At 37.4% G+C, this 20,444-nt stretch overlaps 1 protein-coding gene across 50 annotated transcripts in view; it reads left to right on the top strand.

Moving 5' to 3' along the window:
• The window catches only part of LOC107966245 (myomegalin), a 229,804-nt gene that overhangs the window by 166,628 nt on the left and 42,732 nt on the right, over positions 1-20,444 (top strand). For 49 of the 50 annotated variants that reach the window (XR_002938775.3, XM_054669270.2, XM_054669246.2 and 46 more), the window contains 7 exons: positions 541-705; positions 872-953; positions 4,718-4,809; positions 8,153-8,269; positions 8,495-8,632; positions 9,970-10,082; positions 11,521-11,648. Coding sequence is in view for 49 of the 50 variants with exons in the window: in XM_054669270.2 (XP_054525245.1) it covers positions 541-705; positions 872-953; positions 4,718-4,809; positions 8,153-8,269; positions 8,495-8,632; positions 9,970-10,082; positions 11,521-11,648 (835 nt within the window). In the remaining variant the exon portion in view is untranslated. The remainder of the gene's footprint in view (positions 1-540; positions 706-871; positions 954-4,717; positions 4,810-8,152; positions 8,270-8,494; positions 8,633-9,969; positions 10,083-11,520; positions 11,649-20,444) is intronic. The other variant, XM_063814569.1, reaches the window with a different exon arrangement.

Genomic DNA, 20,444 nt, shown 5'->3' on the forward strand with positions numbered 1-20,444 from the left:
TAACTAAAGTCACCATGCTATCATTGGATCCCCAAAACATATTCATCTTATACTTTGGCCAGCAAGATTGCTGTTTTGGATAGGATATGCAGGAAAAGACCAACCTGATAAGGTGACATTTGGCAAAGACCTGAAGGGAGCAAACCACACAAATGTTTGAGTGAAAAGGAATCCACCCCTAAGAAGCAACTATCTGAGAATAAAGACATTTGTTATACTAATTCAAACCAGAATCTTAACACCTTAGCCTGATAGTTGTAGCAGAACCTATTTCAGATTCTCTTATCTGTTACAGATGTGTTAAATTCAGTTTTTTTTTCCCAATATTCTGCCTATGAGACTTTCTTTCCATTCACTTAACTCTGTTTTTCCCTGTAAACTGAAAGCAAGGAAACTATTTCCTAAGGACCCACTGTTTTTTGTTGTTGTCATTGTTGTTTGTTTTTTACAAATGGTTGACTTTGAAGAAATAATACCAGAACAAAAAATTTGTTTTACTAGAATATCTTTATAATGTTATTTGTGATTTCCTCTTACTAGGCTGCTGCAGAGAAGTTGGTGCAAGCCTTAATGGAAAGAAATTCAGAATTACAGGCCCTGCGCCAATATTTAGGAGGGAGAGACTCCCTGATGTCCCAAGCACCCATCTCTAACCAACAAGCTGAAGTTACCCCCACTGGCCGTCTTGGAAAACAGACTGATCAAGTAAGAACTATAGACTTACATAATTCATGCTGATTCCATTTCCTTTTTACATTTGAGGTGTAAGTTTGATAATTTTAATACCAAATTCTGAGAATATTCTCAGTACTGTCATTGTGATCATAGTTCCTGCATCTTCCTAAGTCCCCTGACTTTTGCAATTTTTTAGGGTTCAATGCAGATACCTTCCAGAGATGATAGCACTTCATTGACTGCCAAAGAGGATGTCAGCATACCCAGATCCACATTAGGTAAGTATCAAATTTCATTTCATTAAGGGACTTTGTTTTTCTCTTGTTTTTTCTTCTAGTAATCTCTGTATTATAGGTTTGGCCAAGACTCTTTTCTCTTCCTACCTTAATAGAACAAATAAGTTTGGAATGCCTCTGAAAGGCTGAAGAACTGTCCTCACCTTATGTTGAGTTGAGGTTATTGCTCTGGGTTCACAATTCGGCCCAGAGAAATTCTATCCTTACTCTCCTTTTCAGATAGCTTTGCAGGGATTCAGAAATGCAGGGGGTAATTGTTCCAATCCTGCACAGCAGGGCCATGAGCTGACACCTTTTCCTGGGTATCGTTTCAAGTCTGGGGCCACTCACTGTAACTTGACATCACCTACATGAAACTGTTAGGAAGGGTAGGCAATGTACATTGAGTTATTTTCCAAGCCTAGCCCCATTCAGGGAACGGTTTAGAAAAGTCTTACAAGTAGTCATTCTCTAGTAGGAAAGCTTTACACTAATCAAAGAGTAAAAGCATGTTGAATTTGTTTTATTTATTCTTTATTTGCCTTTTTTTAAAAGTGTACTTTTCCCTAAAGTTTTTTATTTTTGAAATTTCAAACCTACAGAAAAGTGGCAAAAATAGTATAGTGAATACTCATATACATTTTTATTCAGACTTACCAGTTATTAACATTCTGCCACATTTGCCTTTTTTCTTTCTATTACACACACATATGTAGTTGTAATGTATTTTCTGAACCATTGGAGAATTTCTTACAGAAATCATGACATTTTATTCCTGAATACTTGAGTAAGTATTGCCTAAGAAGAAGGGCATTCTCCTACATAGCTACAATATAATTATCACACTCAGAAATTTAACCTTGATATAGGCTTAGTATCTAATATACACTCCACATTCAGAGTTCCTGTTGTCCCAATAATGTTCTGTATAGCTACTTTGGTTTCCCCCAACCCAGGGGTTATGCATTGTGCTTAGTTGTCATGTCTCTTAGTCTCTAATCTGGAACAATTGTCTAGCTTTTTTTTTTTTCTTTAGTGTGATTGACATTTTGAAGAATCCAGGCCAGCTAATATTCCTCAATTTAGCTGTGATTGTTTCCTCATGGTTAGATTCGAGTTAAACATTTTTGGCAGGAATACCATATGGATGACATCTATCTTTCTTTCCTTCTGTCCTTCCTGCCTGCCTGCCTGCCTGCCTCCCGGGTTCAAGCGATCTTCCCGCCTCAGCCTTCCAAGTAGCTGGGACTACAGGCATGCGCCACCATGCATGGCTAGTTTTTTTGTATTTTTTCTTAGAGACAGGGTTTTGCCATGTTGGCCGGGCTGGTCTGGAACTCCTAGCCCCAAGTGATCCACCTACCTCGGCCTCCTAAAGTGCTGGGATTACAAGCGTGAGCCACCGCCCATGGCCTGGATGACATCTTTTTTAGTGCATCACATCAGTGCGTGATAATCCGTTTGTATCATCCTTGGTGATATTAAATTTAGTCATTTGGTTAAGGTTGTCGCTGCCAAATCTCTCCATTGTAAAAGGTTTATTTCCCCCTTAGTATATAAGTGATCTGCTGGCTGAATTTGAGATGTTGACAGTTCTGTTTTCCAACAATCATTCACTTAGTGGTTTTAGTATCATTTGAGCCTTGCCTGAACCAGCTACACTGGTTTTAAACTCCATTGGTAGTTTAAAAATAGTGATTTTCAGGGTTGGGCGCGGTGGCTCATGCCTTTAATCCCAGCACTTTGGGAGGCCAAGGCGGACAGATCACTTAAGCTCAGGAGTTTGAGACCAGCCTGGCCAACATGGTGAAACCCTGTCTCTACTAAAAATACAAAAATTAGTCAGGCTTGGTGGTACATGCCTGTAATCCCAGCTACTCAGGAGGCTGAGGCAGGAGAATCGCTTGAATCTGGAAAGTGGAGAGATTGCCCCACTGCACTACAGCCTGGAGGACAGAGCAAGACTCAGTCTCAAAAAAAAAAAAATGATTTTCTGTTTGTAAAACTTCTTCTTTGTTTATTTGTGGGTATTATTAATAAAGAAGAGCTGTCCTTTCCCTATCTCTATATCCCATTTGTTTTTATCAATATGGATTTTAAAAAATCATTGTATTATTGATTTTGGTCATTATTTCCTTTAATGCTCAAATTAACCCATATTTGGTTAGTGGGAGCCCCATCAAGCTGCTTCTCTGACCCTTTGCCATATCCCCATTAGTTTTTTTTTTTTTTTAGCATAGTTTGATAGTTTCTGGCACAATAAGATGTTCTGTGATTACCTTTTGCTTTACCTGCCTCAGTCCCAGAATCAGCCATTATCCTAAAGAGCTCCCTGGTTCCTTTTGGTGGGTAATGGCATTCAGAAACTATGATCTGGACACAAGATGTGTTCATTGCTACATGAATGCCTTTTGCTTCTAGGCCCTTTTTTTTTTTTGAGACGGAGTCTCACTCTGTCACCCAGGTGGGAGTGCAGTGGCACGATCTCTCTGCTCACCTCTCAAGTAGCTGGGACTACAGCTACAGGCGCCAGCCACCACACCCAGCTAATTTTTTTGTATTTTTAGTGGAGACGGGGTTTCACCGTGTTAGCCAGGATGGTCTCAGTCTCCTGACCTCGTGATCCGTCCTCCTCGGCCTCCCAAAGTACTAAGATTACAGATGTAAGCCACTGCGCCCAGCCGCTTCTAGGCCCTTTTAAGAGAACAGAACTAGCAATGAATATTTTTAAGTATGTATGTGTGTATTTGTATACATGTGAAGATTTGATACTGATTTCCTTAATTCCAATTTAACAATATAGGTTCTTTTTTCCCTCATTTCATATTTGTATCTCCTTGAGAGCCCTGGTTACTTATAGCATCAATATATTTCAAAATATTTACACAGTTGCAGAATACTATAATATGCAAAAGTATTTTTGGAATTGTTACATAAATACCACCATCAACAATAAATGTATTAAGTAATGTTTAAGATTTTTTTGTAATTCTTTTTATCCTTAGGATATTTTGCACTGACAGTGTTCAGTTAGAGTAGTAGTGAGTTCAAAAATTATTTGGATTAATTTTTTTATTATCTTCTGGATGGTTTTGTTATCTATTTGCTATATAGATTTATTTATTTATATTAGTATTCAATTTTAGACCTTTTCTCTCTCATTCATTGTCAAGCTGACTTACACATTAAAAATTAAACATTTACACAGTTCAAAACTCTAGTATATAAAATGATATACTCAGATGTCCAATATTTCCCTGTTCCTTCTCTCCTGTTTCCACTCATCTCCTGCAGGTAATCAGTTTCATTTCTGGGTTATTCTTCCTGTATATCTTTTTGCAAAAATAAGCAAATGAATCATCTGTGTATATGTAATGTATATATGTACATTCTTATTTCCCCTTTTTCCTAATAGAAAACCTACTACTTTAGATGTATTCTTAAGCACATAGCTTGTTTTTACTTAACATATTCTTAAAATCTCAAAATCACTCCGTATAAATTCATAAAGATCATCCTTATTCTTTTTTTACATCAGTATATAGTGCCATCTGTGAATATACTATAGTTTATTCAATCTTTTCTTTATACCATGTAGGATGATTGCAGTATTTTGCTATTATAAATAATGCTACAAAGAACAACCTGTGTGTATGTTTTCTTTTTTCTTATTATTGGAATGTGTCCTCTGTAAATTACTCAAAGGAGGCAGCAGATACCACATTATGTTAATAGCAATTAAAACTAGTGCTATATTTTCATTTTAGGAGACTTGGACACAGTTGCAGGGCTGGAAAAAGAACTGAGTAATGCCAAAGAGGAACTTGAACTCATGGCTAAAAAAGAAAGAGAAAGTCAGGTGAGTTTTTTAGTTAAGTCTTAATTCCAAAATCCCTATTATTTTTTTCTTTCAAAATAGTTTATATTTAAAAGCATATAATTCTCCATGTATAATATCTGAGTCCAAATGCCAGGTATGACTTTTTTCTTTTTGGAGAAAAATATAAGTTATTTTATATATACATTATCTCAAAAAGATGCTCCTGTTTTTAGATTGGGACCATTAAAACTTATTAAGTGCTGGAAAAACGTAACCCTCTCTCCCCATTGCTAACTGGAATAAAATAATTGTAAAGGCCGGGTGCAGTGGCTCATGCCTGTAATCACAGCACTTTGGGAGGCCGAGGTGGGCGGATCACTTGATCCGCTCGAACAGGAGTTCGAGACCAGCCTGGCCAATATGATGAAACCCTGCCTTTACTAAAAATACAAAAATTAGCTAGGTGTAGTGGCGGGCGCCTGTGATCCCAGCTACTCAGGAGCCTCAGGCAGGAGAATCACTTGAACCCGGGAGGCAGAGGTTGCAGTGAGCTGAGATCGTGCCATCACACTCCAGCCTGGGCAACAAGAGCAAAACTCCGCCTCCAAGATAATAACAACAACAACAACAATAATAATAATAATTGTAAAGCACTGGTGAAAAAAGGAAGTGTTGTGTGATTGCTGCTTAGAGTTATGACATTAGATCCGTGAAATTAGATTTAGAAACATGAAACGAGAAATTTGAGTATAATCGGTGTTTATCAAGTATTCATGTGCAATGTACTGTGCTAGGTATTTAAATTAGCACTGATGCTCACAACTCTACACAAAGTAAGTGGTGTCGGCCCAATTATTATAGACGAAGAAGCTGAAACACTGATATCTCTTTTAAAATGGGAGTGGAGAATAGTCATGTAACTAATAAATGCCAGAGCTATGATTCAAACTCAAGCCTTTTGTGACTTCACATACTTCCTAAGAAGATTCATTTCCTAGAGCACATTTTTCCCACCTTATGCTTTAACTCTCTCTAGCATAGAGTTCTCTTCAATTTTTTTTGGAAGAGACCTTTCAGCCTTAGAGATTCCCTTCCCCCTGCCTTTCCTCCACAGCTAGTTGCATATTCAACTATGATGTTGAAGAAATACTAGGACCACAGCGCAGAGTTACAGACTGAAACTAAAAGCTTGTTTGTTAACTATGTTGGCATCTCTTTTAGAAGATCACTCAATGTCATGGCTTCCTAAATTCAGTTTAGCTAGCTAGTCCAAATAGCTCCTTAGTTTTTTTCTACCTTTTGCCATAGCTAGATCTATAATATAAAACCTGTGTTTGTATTTGTGACAGAATTATCATATTTTATCTTTTGATTTCATTGTCATATTTCTGCTTACAAACAGACTCATGTTTTATGACTCAGTTAGTTTTCAGGATATGAGAATGTGTGGCATTTAAGAAATACCAGTTTTAAAAATCCCCTAGTCCCCCTTCCTTTTTGTGGTTCTACCTTAGCCGTTATCTGATTATTCATGTCAGATATTTTAGTTTCCACATCCTCTTCCTGTTTTTCTCACATTTATCAAATCCAGAGTAATGTTACTTTTTGGTTCTGTCCTGTTTTCAGGATCATGAAATTGTTAATGCCTATGAATGGGTATTTTGGGTGATATTTAGCTATTGCTAAATTCCTTTAAAGGGTTTATTTAAAATAACTTGTCTTATCATAAAGATTGTATGGATATGTGGTATCTACAGGAAAGATATTATAGCCTAGTGGCTCTGAGTCAGCTTCCCTGAGTTCACGTTCTGGATTTACCACTTACTAGCCAGCCCTGTGATTTTTGAACAAGTTCCTTAATTTCTCTCAGATTCAAATCACCTTGTCTGTAAGTTGAAGAGTAGAAGAAGTCACCTTATGTATAAATCAAAGAGTAGTTATCTCATAGGATTGTTGTGAGGATTCACTCATTTATTCATTAGCTATATGGGGACCTTCTCTAAGCTTGGGCTAGTGCTGGGGATGAGGTAGGTAGGGAATGAAATCAGTAAGGTCTGTGGCTCTGTGTAGTTAATTTCTCCTGGGGAGATACAGACAATAAATAAATAAACATTATAATTATAGAGTATAGTAAGTGATATGAGGGAAATGATAGAAAGCAACATGGATGGAGACCATCTTAAATAGGGTGGCCAAAGAAGGCTTCTCTGAGCAGATGACACGTAAGCTGGGACCTAAGGATGAAAAGGAGGCAGCCCTGAGAAAGATATTTCAGGCAAAGGGAGTAGTTGTAAAGGCCAAGTCAAGAGAAAGTCTGGTGTTCCTGGAACAGAAAAAGTCTAATGTGCCTACAGAGTCATGAGTGAGCAGTAAAATGGCAGATATTAAAGTAGGAAAAGCAGGCAGGAACCAGATCACTAGGTTTGTTAAAAGGATTAAATCTATACAAAGCATTTATTAGAGAGCCCAGGGCATAGTAAGTGTTAGCAGCTATGGTTGTTATCATGATTTTTTTTTTGAGATGGAGTCTCGCTCTGTTGCCAGGCTGGAGTGCAGTGGCACGATCTTGGCTCATTGCAACCTCTGCCTCCTGGGTTCAAGCGATTCTCTTGCCTCAGCCTCCTGAGTAGCTAGGATTACAGACACACACCACCACGCTCGGCTAGTTTTTGTATTTTTAGTAGAGATGGGTTTCACCATGTTGGTCAGGCTGGTCTCGAACTCCTGACCTCATGATCCCACCTCAGCCTCCCAAAGTGCTGGGATTACAGGTGTGAGCTACCACACCTGGCCTATTATGATTTTTAATGAACTTTGTCATAACCAAGTACTTGTCATTTTCTGATGAGAACACTGAAAGTTTAGGGCATGTAGTGCCAGCTTTTGGCAGTATTTCTTCACAGGTGGTGGCGTGTTCTTCCATCAGGAGTCATGTAATGTTTGGTGATCTCTTGTGATGTTAGCAGCTGTTGCTGTTTGATGCCTTATCCCTTAATTCATTAAGGGTTGCAAAATGGAGATATCCTAATGCTATCATTTTTTCATCTGTTAGGTGAAGTTTTACTTACATAAAAACTTCATCTCTTCTTGCTTCTGCTAATGGTAACCATTCTTTTTCAGTATCATAATAAGCTTGTTAAACAAATTTGATGTGTTTTATAGTGCCAGCTAAAGTAGAAGACATCATTAAGAACAGCTATGACATCTTCCCATAAAACTTCCTTTGTTACTATACTGCATGGATTATTGGTTTGATGCTGTAGAGCCCTATTCATGTTCTCATTTTCTTTTCCATTACTGGCTGATAGTAATAGGATATGCAAAAGCATTTGCCTCAGTGTTAAAATGTAAACATGGCAGACATTGTTTCCTCTTTTCACAGATGGAACTTTCTGCTCTACAGTCCATGATGGCTGTGCAGGAAGAAGAGCTGCAGGTGCAGGCTGCTGATATGGAGTCTCTGACCAGGAACATACAGATTAAAGAAGATCTCATAAAGGTCTTTCAAAACTTTTTAAAGACCACTGGAAATGTTCACAGCTCAGAATACCTGTAGGGCCTCTTCAGACAATATTTGCACACATCGAATCCCTTGGCCAGTGATTATCCATATCCCACTTGAAAGTATAGGCAGAATATTTCAAGAACATTTGTTCCCGTGCTACTCTGCTGAATAATCCTTTTATTACTATTTTCACATCCATACTTATTTTTTGACTTCTAGGACCTGCAAATGCAACTGGTTGATCCTGAAGACATACCAGCTATGGAACGCCTGACCCAGGAAGTCTTACTTCTTCGGGAAAAAGTTGCTTCAGTAGAATCCCAGGGTCAAGAAATTTCAGGAAACCGAAGACAACAGGTAAGTTATTGGAATATAAACCTTATTTATTTATTTACATTTTTTTGTATTCTTTTTTTTTTTTTAGTAGAGATGGAGTTTCACCATGTTGGTCAGGCTAGTCTTGAACTCCTGACTGCAAGTGATCCATCCTCCTCGGCCCCTCAAAGTGCTGGAATTACATACAGGCATGAGTCACCACATTGAGACAAGGTCTCACTGTGTCACCCAGGCAGGAGTGCAGTGGTATGATCACAGCTCACTACAGCCTCAAACTCTGGGGCTCAAGGAATCTTCCTGCCTCAGCCTCCTGAGTAGCTGGAGCTGCAGGTGCACACCACCACGCCCGGCTCAAACCTTATTTTTCTACTGTGAAATAAACCATGGTAAAGCTGTCAATCTCAGCTATTTGTGGAGGGTTAGTTGATGGTATTTCCTAGAGAAACTGTGCTCTAAAATTTCCTACTTTGGTCGGTAGCAACTATAGATGCCCCTTTCTGACATTTGTAGTTCTGAAAAGAGCAGCAGTTCTTTTGGACACATATCAATAGTTATCCCTCACACTCATACCTAAGTCACCTCCCTCAACTGAATCTTTCTCTTTTATCTGCATTTAACCATGTTCAGATCTCTCCCAGTTAAAAAAAAAAAAAAAGAGAGAGAAAGAAACCCCTACATTTGCCCCAAATTTCTTTGTAGCTACAGCCCCGTTTAACCTTTCTTCAATGCCAGACTTTTCCAAAAGACTTACTTGCCTGTACTCCCTGTCTCCATTATCATCTGTCTCACTAACTACTCACCCCACTGCATTCTGGCTTTTAACTGTACCTTGAACAACTCTGTTGATTATACATTGTCATAGCTCATTATCTTTATAGCACTTATTACACTCACAATGGCACACATCTATGATTAATGAATGTCTTTTTCCTCCACTAGATAGTAAGCTTTCCCCTAGAACCTAGAACAGAGTCTGTCCCGTAGAACGTGCTCAGTAAATATTAATTGAATGAATGAAGAATACTAGTAAGTCCTATTATATACATTTCCCTCTTGCCCGTCCTGTTTCCCTCTTACTCCTTTTTCTTAGCTGCTTTCCTGTGCTTCCAGCTTCTCTCTGCTTTTTCTTCTTTTTGCTCCCATGTTTGAATTCCACCTTACAGGTTTTAAAGATAAAAAAAAGATAATATGACATTGATTTGAAAACTATAAAATAGTATCAAAAGCTTAAGTACTAAGATAGTGGGCTTTTTAAGTCATAGTACATGCTAATGCATTTTCTTGTTTCTCAGGATTAACTGCGGTTTCATGTCTCACTGTGCCATTTGCGTATTGCTTCCTCTCTCTTCTTTACTCAGTTGCTGCTGATGCTAGAAGGACTAGTAGATGAACGGAGTCGGCTCAATGAGGCCTTACAAGCAGAGAGACAGCTCTATAGCAGTCTGGTGAAGTTCCATGCCCATCCAGAGAGGTAAGAGAGTGGCTGTTTTTTCTTTTATTCTTTATTGAAATTTTTATTTCTTTTACTATTGTATTCTTTTTATGCCTTTTATTCTTCATTAAGTGCAGATGCTTATGATACTGAAGAGGGGAGAAAAAAGAGGGACAATTACCGGGGCTACCCACTTTGTCATTTGTTTTATGGATTGCTCTGAGCCTCAGTGTCAAAATCTTAAGTTGGGATTAGTGCCTGTTTCACACAGCTATTGCAGAGATTAAATAAGAAGACAGCTTTGGTGTCTAAAACAATGCCTTGCATGTAGTAAGCACTCAATGTATGTTCATTTCTTTTCTGTGATCTATGTCCTGTTAAAGGCTGTTCTATTATAAACGTAAGGCTATGCCCTGTCTCTACTAAAAATACAAAAATTAGCTGGGTGAGGTAGCGCGCGCCTGTAGTCCCAGCTACTCGGGAAGCTGAGGCAGGAGACTCACTTGAACCTGGGAGGCAGAGGTTGCAGTGAGCTGGGTTCACACCACTGCACTCCATCCTGGGCAACAGAACGAGACTCCGTCTCAAAAAGAAAAAAAAAAAAAAAAGAAAAAGAGTAAGGCTATAATGGGCACTGATATTCATTTAATATCATCGAAGAAAATATATTAATTGGGATGGCTAATATCATCCTGGGACCACCAATAGCTATCATGATGAATATATTTTTCTTCTACCTCTTGATTTTTGGTCACATATATGATACCTCTCTGGATCATTTTATATTCTCTTCATTTTTGTTTTCTCATTTTGCCTTCCCTACTAGCCCCTTTTATTCTTTTTCAATTATTATTATTATTATTATTTTTGCTATTCAGTTTCTTGTAATTTATTGTTGGGCTTTAAAAATGTTTTCTTTCTACCAGGAAAATGAAGGCAGAGGAAAGGTATGATAGGACCAGTTGATTGTGTTACTTTTTAAAGAACCTCTGGAGCTTTAGTTTTTATGAACCAGATTCCTTTTCAGCACACCATCCCACCGTCAAGTTTGATAACAAATGAGAAAACAAATATCTTCAGTAGTGGTTCTACTTGGCTCAGTCTTGCTCCAGTTTATATTTAGTTTGTCCTGGGTTTTAGTTTTTCAGAAACAAAAGCTTTTAGTCAGCTAATGAAATTTCTCTTGTTTGGGCTATAGGGGTGTGAAATAAGTCTTAGGAGCTATAATTTTATGTGAAATTGGCCCAGAATCTAGCATAAGGGGCAAACTTTTAAAAAAAGCAACAGTCCTTACTAATCTATCAGCAGTGAACACAAATGCCACACAAAGACTACATTCATTTATTGTGTCCTGGAGAACAATTACTTTACAAAGTCGTGTGGCTCAAAGTGGTATTGATGGTTCTTTGGAAACAAATGTGGACTCACTACAGTTGATGGCTAATCCATTTTCCTTCCATGTGGCATGTTTAATCAGCTCTGAGAGAGACCGCACTCTGCAGGTGGAACTGGAAGGGGCTCAGGTGTTACGCAGTCGGCTAGAAGAAGTTCTTGGAAGAAGCTTGGAGCGCTTAAACAGGCTGGAGACCCTGGCCGCCATTGGAGGTGGGGAACTGGAAAGTGTTTGAATTCATCACAAGCTTGCCTACTGAGCACTGGCGGGTCAGACTGCAGCCCAGGATGGAAAACCTTGTTTGCACTAACCAGAAAGATCCTTGTCTGACTTTGGCAGAATTAAACGGTGACTTACTAATGATAGAACTGGTACAAGTAGCATCAACTACAAAGTGAAACTCACTTTAGCCTACATGGATCTCACTGTACATACATATCAATCCCTAAATTGAATGGTGGAGGTTGCAAAGTGTATTTGCACATTTTAAATCATTCTGTTTTAGTTTTTCCACTTTTATTCATTCTTATCCCTAGCCCCTTCTCATTCCCTCATCGCTTCTGTGGGCCAATAAAGTTTATTCTTCCCCAACTTTCACAATCCATTTCATATGTTCCATATCATATCATAAATGCATGTGTGTGTATTATTTTTGCCATTCAGTCAACTCCTCTTTGAGTGAGAGCATTTTTTAAATCAAAAGCATGCAAGTTTTAAGATGAGAGAGCGGGAAAGAGATTGAGAGTCTATAAGAATGACTTTGCAAAAGTGATATAATCCTTATCAGAAGGTAATCAAAACCAGGAGAGTAGTCTTGTAATAGTAGACTGCAAGTATTGGGAAGGCCAAGTTAAAGAACAGAGGCAAGAACTATGAAAGTGATCATAGTCAACTTTTATCTCCAATACTGTCTCAGAGTTGACTGTTGTACACAAGTGAAATTAGATTAGGTACAGATTAAATTCTACTTAAAATTTGTTCTTTATTGATTCCTTTAGGTTTCTTTAAACCAAGCTCATGCTATTTAGTCAGAACATGACTTCTAGAATGGTCTTCCAGAGTCAGAATTCTCTGTTTACAAAGATAATTTCAAATGTAGTATCCCTCTTTACATTCAGTGTTTCACCAAATAACTCATTATAGCCAGAAGAGGGTATTGCTTCTTTCATTTGTGGCACTAGATAGGGTCCTATGTTTTTCACTATTTAGTACGTATACTTTTCTCCATATAAAAGTAATAGGCTTCAGGCTTTGAAGTGCTTGAATAGTTTAGAAAGAAATGTTACAGATGTATGTTTATAGTTTTAATCGTTGCCTCAATGCTTTCTTGTGGCAGCGTGACAGGTATAAGGAGAGGGGCACTGGAGATTGTATTTCTGATGTCTTGAATGTCAGGTGTGAAAAGTGACCAAGATTGCTTTGTAACTTTGTGAGATCAACATGAATTTGTTTTCATTTCCTCTGGTTGGAAGTTTCCTAGGTTAGAAGCTGAGGTTTCAGTTACTTTAAATATGGAATTTGGGAACAGGGATTGAGGCTTTCTAGCACAGTAAATGTGACTGAATACCCTTTCTAAACTAAGTGGGGCACAATGATTTTTTTTCCTTCCATTTTTTTTTTACATGACACTTTATTTCTTTCACATGTTGACATGGCTTGTATTACATTCTAAATTTCATCTGTTTCTGTAACTTTAGCTGTGTCTATAACAGATAGAGCATCAGTCAAACTAGAGTGGACAGGGAGAAAATGCTCTACTGGGGAAGCACTCTGGAATCTTCTGATTAAGTCATTTGCAAAAGATTAATAGCCATAAGCCTTACTCTTAATGGATCTGCCATTTCAGTTTCAATGGCTTTTGAGGAAAAAGGAGTCATTTAAGGAAGGAGATAGAAAGTGTAGGCAGATCCATCCACTTTTCTTAGTCTCCCAATTTTAAGAGACCCTTTCTTGCACAAAATTTTTTGTAACTTTCCATAAGTAAAGAGGAAGGTAATGGAGCCGTAGAAATGTCAACCCATCAAAGACTAGTTTGTCGTGTCATTACAACAAGGCATTTAGGGAACATCTTTCCTTAATTTTACTAATAGACCAACCAAGGAAGCCTTCTGAATCGCTAGTAAGATTCAGCTCTGGGTGATTCTTCGTTTCTAATGGCTCATAGTGATTACAGTTTATGTTAATAATCACTCCTACTTCTGTCAACCTGCAGCAAGAGTAGATTGATAGCAGGATAAATTAAAAGTCTGATCTTAATGTCATAAATGTGACTAAAATATGGTACTAACTTTCTGGTCTAGATAGCTGGAATGAGGCTTGCAAACAGTGTTGTCTGGAGAGAGCTTGCTGGTCTAACAACTTTGTGTGATAATTTGGCATCTGATTAGAGAACATGAGTCTGATAAATTTTATAATCCACACAGAGATCATGCTGTGGTTGGACACATCATTTAATAATATTTAGCATGATATAATATTCCATTTTCTCTTCAGGAGCACAGACTCTTTCTCATACTGGATTATTTTACCTTTGACAGTCATTTTTCAATGACAGTAATTTTAAATAAAGCATCGTGTGCTTATAGAACCTGTGCTTGAGTAAAAATAATCTTCAAATAAAAATAATGAAGTAAATTTTTACTTAGGCCATGCTTAATTGGAAGCATAGAACTTAAATTGAGAAAAAAAATCCATATGATAGATTTTGTTTTTCTCATGCTTCCCTTTTGAATAATAGCAAATAATGCAGAGTAATGGTTCTAAGAGTTCAGGGTAGATGAAGTCTGTAGGTTTTAGAAGTATAGAGTTGAAAAGAACCTCCAAGAGGACTTATTTAATGAGTGAAATAAATGTCCTTAGATAGATATTGTCCCTAAACTCTTTTCTATTGAAAGTTTATAGTATTGAAAATTTGATGATTATTAGTACCTAGTATAAATCAACATTCATCTGATGTTCTCTTTTTAGATAGCCAAGTTATAACTTTTTTGAAAAGACATTATTGGACTAAGTTAGTACGTCAGCCTTTTCCTTTGGTAGTGTGTACTCTTATCTGTCACCCAACCTTCTCCACACCCTCTTCTCTTCCTTCAGCTGTGGACAGCAGTAATTTTTTCAGGACCTTTGCTTCTTAGAGGAAATACATTTTTCCTTATTTATATTTTTAAAAGATGTTTCTATTACATTATATATAGCAAGAGATCTATTAAGGATCCAGAAAATCTTAACCTGTAGAGGATATGAGTTCCTAATCATAAGAATTAGTTTCCTTGAGGGTTCTTTAGTATATTCTATTTACACAGTTTATGCATAAGTAAACTCTGTGGCCGATGTACATAAAAAAACCTATCACTTTTATGCTCATTCATCCTCCTAATTCAGTGTCTGGGTCATGAGATGTTTGGTTCATAGCTTCAAAAACTGTTCAAGAAGACTGATTTCAGTTCTCTCTATGTTGATCTTCCAGTTGAATCTGGAGTCTTCTGATTGTGGAAAGGAGTAGCAGATCACATTATACTGAAAATTGTCCTTTTCATTGAGAAATAAAGGTTGACTGAGCTACCTAAAGTCACTTTCCTTTGGACTGTAAGCCTTAGAGAGAACAATAATACCTTTGCTTTTCTTGAGGTAGTATTAGAAAACTCTAGTTCCCATTGATAGGATAAACTTGTTTTCTCGTTTCATGGTCTTTTTATATAAAACAGTCACAAAATCTTGACATTTGGCATCCCTGCAAAGCTCAAGTGGCCTTTTCAAGTAGGGTATCATGTAGTATTCTGCAGGTTTACAGTCAGTATCCTGCAAGGAAAGGTGACAAACTTCCTGTGAAGTTAGGAAGAAATATTAGTAACCCACACACTTAAAGTGAGTTTTCCATTTTACCTTGTAGAAATTGTACTAGAGATAGAACAAATGAAATTAGTTTTCTTTTCCAGGTATATCCTGTGAGATACCAGCACAGAGTATTTTCTCTCAGTTCTCTCAGGGTTAAAGCTCAGTGAGCTTTTCTTTTCTCTTTGGTAGTGTGGAACCATTTGTACCGTAGAAAGAATAGCTGGAAATATGGAACTCCAATGTGGCAATACAGTAATAAACAGAAGGAATGAGTCAGTAGGATAATATATTGGAGTGATTTCTGTATATTTCAGTTATAATGTTTTTTATATAGTGTATATTTCAGTTATTTCACTTATAATGTGTTTTAGAATGTGGATTTAAGCCACCTTCTCACCCTTTGCACCAGTAGCTTTGTTAAAACATTTTATTATGATCAAATAACAAGCCTGTTGCTTTTAAGTAATCTAAGTATTAACAGAAGGTAAGTCTTCAACTTCTCCCTGTTCTCACCTGGGCCAAGATCAATTTTCTAAATAAAAAATAGCTCGTAATTTGTCTCCAACAAAGAATGGGAAATGGAAGGGAACACTAAACTGTGGTCCTGACAATACTAATTCTACCAGTTTTCAAATAAGAATAATTAAACTTATAAAGTGACATACTGATTATTTTTGTGTTACTCTCCCTTTTTTTTGTTTAAAGTCAAATTCCAGAAGTAAAAATCTTTATCATACTGTTTTCCTCTTACTAAAACTGGAAGGGTAAAATAGAAAGTTCAGCAACATCAGAAAATGTTGTATTTAAAATAATATGGAGAATAGGGTTTTTTTTTTTTTTTTTTTTTTTTTTTTTTTTTTTTTTTTTTTTTTGAGACGGAGTCTTGCTCTGTCTCCCAGGTTGGAGTGCAGTGGCGCGATCTCGGCTCACTGCAAGCTCTGCCTCCCGGGTTCACGCCATTCTCCTGCCTCAGCCTCCCAAGTAGCTGGGACTACAGGCGCCCGCCAACACGCCCGGCTAATTTTTTGTATTTTTAGTAGAAACGGGGTTTCACCGTGTTAGCCAAGATGGTCTCGATCTCCTGACCTCGTGATCCGCCCGTCTCGGCCTCCCAAAGTGCTAGGATTACAGGCGTGAGCCACCGCGCCCGGCCGAGAATAGGGGTTTTAAGTATATAAACCAAATTGGCTTCCTTGTAGGTTTACTTTTAGTATATAACATGAATATGTAGTGCTTCTTTTTACAATAATCAAAGTCATAGCTCCAAGATATTGACCTCTTTCTCAATCTATAACCTTTGTAGGCATGCGTTTATACCAGCATGTTTTATAAATTATGAGTTTCTATCTGTGTCCATGAAGTCTTATTAGTTTTCACTTAAACTTTTGTGGGTTGTTAAGAAGAATTAAAGTGATTCATAACTTCACGCTTGAACCTGGGAGGTGGAGGTTGCAGTGAGCCGAGATCATGCCATTGCACTCCAGCCTGGGCAACAAGAGTGAAACTCTGTCTTAAATAAATAAATAAAGTGGTTCATAACATCAGATGAAGAAGGAGGTGAGTGATATGTTAAATGATCAGAAACTTGGCATTACATTATTTCCAGGACCATTTCCCTACCAAAGCTGTGTATTTTTCATTTCTTCATGGCACTGTGCTGTTAATTTGTGTTAACATTTGTGCTAAAATGGAGTGTAATTTTTACATATAAGTGTTAGAATTTTAGCTATCTTAGTTGAAACACAAAAAAATGTTACTGATCCAATAAAATTATCAAAGGCCAACAGAAACTATTCGGTTTTATTCTTAAGATATTTATTAAAAAAGTAGAGAAAGCTTGTATCTTTTTTTTCCTTATGGGAGAATCAGTCTATTGATTATTTACTAAATTCCAAGTCAAAGCAAGGCTCGTAGAATGAGTCTTTAACTAAAGGAAGGAAGAAGAAACTCGAATTTTTCTCCTCTGGAAGAAGTGAGACTAAAGAAACAGTGTTATACTTTCCCCGGAAATGTGACATAGGCTACTTTACCTTAAAAACCCTCCTTGCTTTCTTTGCTGTAGGAGAATAGCAGAAAGCACGACAGAGGTTTCAGGAGCCAACTGTGGTGGGTAGTGCTGTCTCTAAACATTCCTAGAAAAACCTATTTCTCGTGTTCTTTGAAGAATAAAAGAGACCATGAGCAGGAAGAATTTCTTGACATTACAGAATTATGGCATCACAAAATAGGTGCAGTGGTCATATCTCCTGGTCTGCCTGGGAGTCCTAATTTACATGTGCCTTGGTTAGCCTAAGGATAGAAGACTGTAGTTGTATTGAATAATTACCCTTGTGGAGAAGTAGAAACTCTTTCCAGAATTTTAATGGGATTTCATACCCCCAAAAGTATTTTAGATTATGATTTGGCCTTTTCAAGTCACTTAAAACAGCTACTTTCTGAAACATGTGAGCTGGAAAGCCCTAAGGCTACTTAAGAGATGTTGCAATTTAAAGACAAAGATACACCATAAAGGGGTTTGACTGCAGACAGCAGTTTTCTACCACTTGTTCCACGATTGGAATCTGTCTAGATAGAGAATTTTATTTCTTAGCAGAAACTATGGAGGACTATATGGAATCTTAATAGTTTTCTTATGATCCTGAAGGGAATGTGTGCAGGTGAAATTGTAGTTTGATAGGAGGCCTCTTTTCCTTGATTCTCTCCATAACATTACAGCACCATAACATTAAAGTCAGCAATAGTTGGTTCATGACATGAAAATGTGAGCGTTCTTGTAATGAACGCATGGCAGTGTACCTGGGAGTCAGAGTGAAATTGGGCTGAGAGTATTAGACACAAGGGCCCGGTACCGAAGGAAAGAACACTTGGCACTGCCAACTTATTCATGCTTAAAGTTTTAGTTCTTCAGATCACCTTTTAAAATTAATAAAATATGATCTCTTGCTATGTTCTAAGTAACTATATGGAAAAACATCACTCCTTTTCTGTTTGTCCCATATTAGTGGCTTAAAGGAAGATAACAATGACTACAGTGTAGAATTTGGGGGAAATGGTCTTGACTCCACCCAGTTTGGACTCATTACTAAAGAACATGTCATGAGCCAGGTGTGGTGGCATGCACCTGTAGTCACAGTTACTTGGAGGCTGAGGTGGGAAGATCCCTTGAGCCCAGCAGTTCAAGACCAGCCTGGGCAACATAATGAGACCTCATCTGTAAAGCAAAATAAAACAAAAAAAGAGGTCATGAGGTTTCCCCTAAGGCTTATTTATGCATGTTGGGGTTTTAAGACAGTTATCATTTAATGATGATTAATCCTTTTTGTAAGGCACCTATTCCAAAGAGTTCAACCAGAGTTGTCCCTCCTTACCTTTTCAATGTCCTGTGAGGCAGAGAGCAAAGAGTGTCATTTCAAGCCTCCTGCTGGGGAAACAAGTATTCAGAAATGAAGAAGTGCAGGTAGAATCAATCAAGATCATTCAGATAGTAACATCAAGTATAAAACTTCCTTCTGCTGATGCTATTTAGGTTCTGTGGCCTTCAACTTTCTCAGTCTTCAACTTATAAGCCCATGGACTACTTCAGTTTACTTACAATAACAATAATAATATTGTTTAAGGATGGTATTTATTGAGTACACACTGTGTACCAAGCACTGTTCTAAGCACTTCAAAATCAGCAAACCCTTTAAAGTTCACAACAGTATGGAGTGGGTAATACTCTTAACCCTAATTATTAAATGAAGAAACTTAGTTATGGAAAGGTTATGACTTGCCTAAAGTGACATAACTAACAATAAAAGCACAATTCAAATCTAGACAGTCTATCTCCATAGTTCTTGTTCTTAATTATTATGCCATACTCAATTTAAAAAGTTCTACAAAAGTATGAATTTTTGCTTCAGTGATAAGAATACCTTATATTTGCATAATGCTTACATTTTCACCCAAGGATTTTATGGTCTTATGTTTTAGAGGTTTATTTTTGTGTACTTTGTAGAATTAGATAGCTGATAGAAAATACTTTTCTAAATCTAAATAAGGGACATCTTGGTATCACCTCCATTTTGTATTGTTCAGAGCCTAGAAACTTCCAAGAACCACAAGTTGAGAAGTTTTATTGAAGCCTCAAATAGAAGTTTTTAATAAAATTGCCAGTCTAACATGTAAAACTTAATCTCGAAGAAGCAAGTTAAATGAACAGATTCTTAGCTCCCAGAGAATCTAAAGGCGGCAGACTATTTTATATTTTATCAAAAAATAAGCAGAAGAGTCATCAATATAAAATCATAGGTACCTTAAATTAGAAATTCAAAGTATTCCAAGTTAGTTCTGAAGACAGTGTTTCGTTGTGCAGTAAAAGTTTAGAAAAGGGTATCACTCACACAAGAGAAGTTCTCTCATTTATTTAAAAAAATGGAAAATGGTAAAAGATGTCTAATGTCTTGTATGGACCTTGTATGAGATAACTTACTCTTTTATTCCCATATTTTCTATAAATTTTTTAGCTTTACCCCTCAAACATGGGAGAAAAAGTTTCAGCATTTTAATTCAAATTGGTAAAAGGCTGAGCAACCCTTAAAGCTGCCATAATGGAAGAAGACTGTGAGCTAGCTTAAAAAAGAGAGAATGAAGGGGAAGAAACAAAACCCCTGTGTGGCAGAGTGTCAAGATGAGATGAGCGTTTATTTGTCTCCGTCGAATTCCTTATGAAGCCAGAACCATAGCATCCTGCTCTTAAGTGAAATAAGATGGAGCATTATCCAAGAATGCAGACATGGCACCAGAAAGGCTGTCAAGATAAGTGGAGGGCAGAAAGTGTCAGATAAAAACCTTCAAGACCAGTGATAGTCACCCTTTCCAATTCTCACTTCTGGAACCTGGCAGGAATGGTCCTGGGATGTGGGCCCAGCCTGACTCCACAACCCAGCAACAATGGTAGGGGATGAGGATCCTGACCTCATAGAGCTGTGCTTTCTTCAACTACAGGATCCTTCTCTAGCCCCATGTTCAAAAGAGAAACAATGTGAACAGTCTGTTTTCTGTCACTGAGTGAGACAATTCATTTCCTTTGCTGGAAAAACATAAAAGATTGTGATCGCTACTGTTGTACAGGGAAAGATTTTCCAAAGTAAGCATAACATGATGTGGGTGTCCTAGGTAAATTAGCATCCTGG

This window comes from Pan troglodytes, chromosome 1 (assembly GCF_028858775.2).
Source record: "Pan troglodytes isolate AG18354 chromosome 1, NHGRI_mPanTro3-v2.0_pri, whole genome shotgun sequence".
In the NCBI taxonomy this organism is placed as follows: Eukaryota; Metazoa; Chordata; class Mammalia; order Primates; family Hominidae; genus Pan; species Pan troglodytes.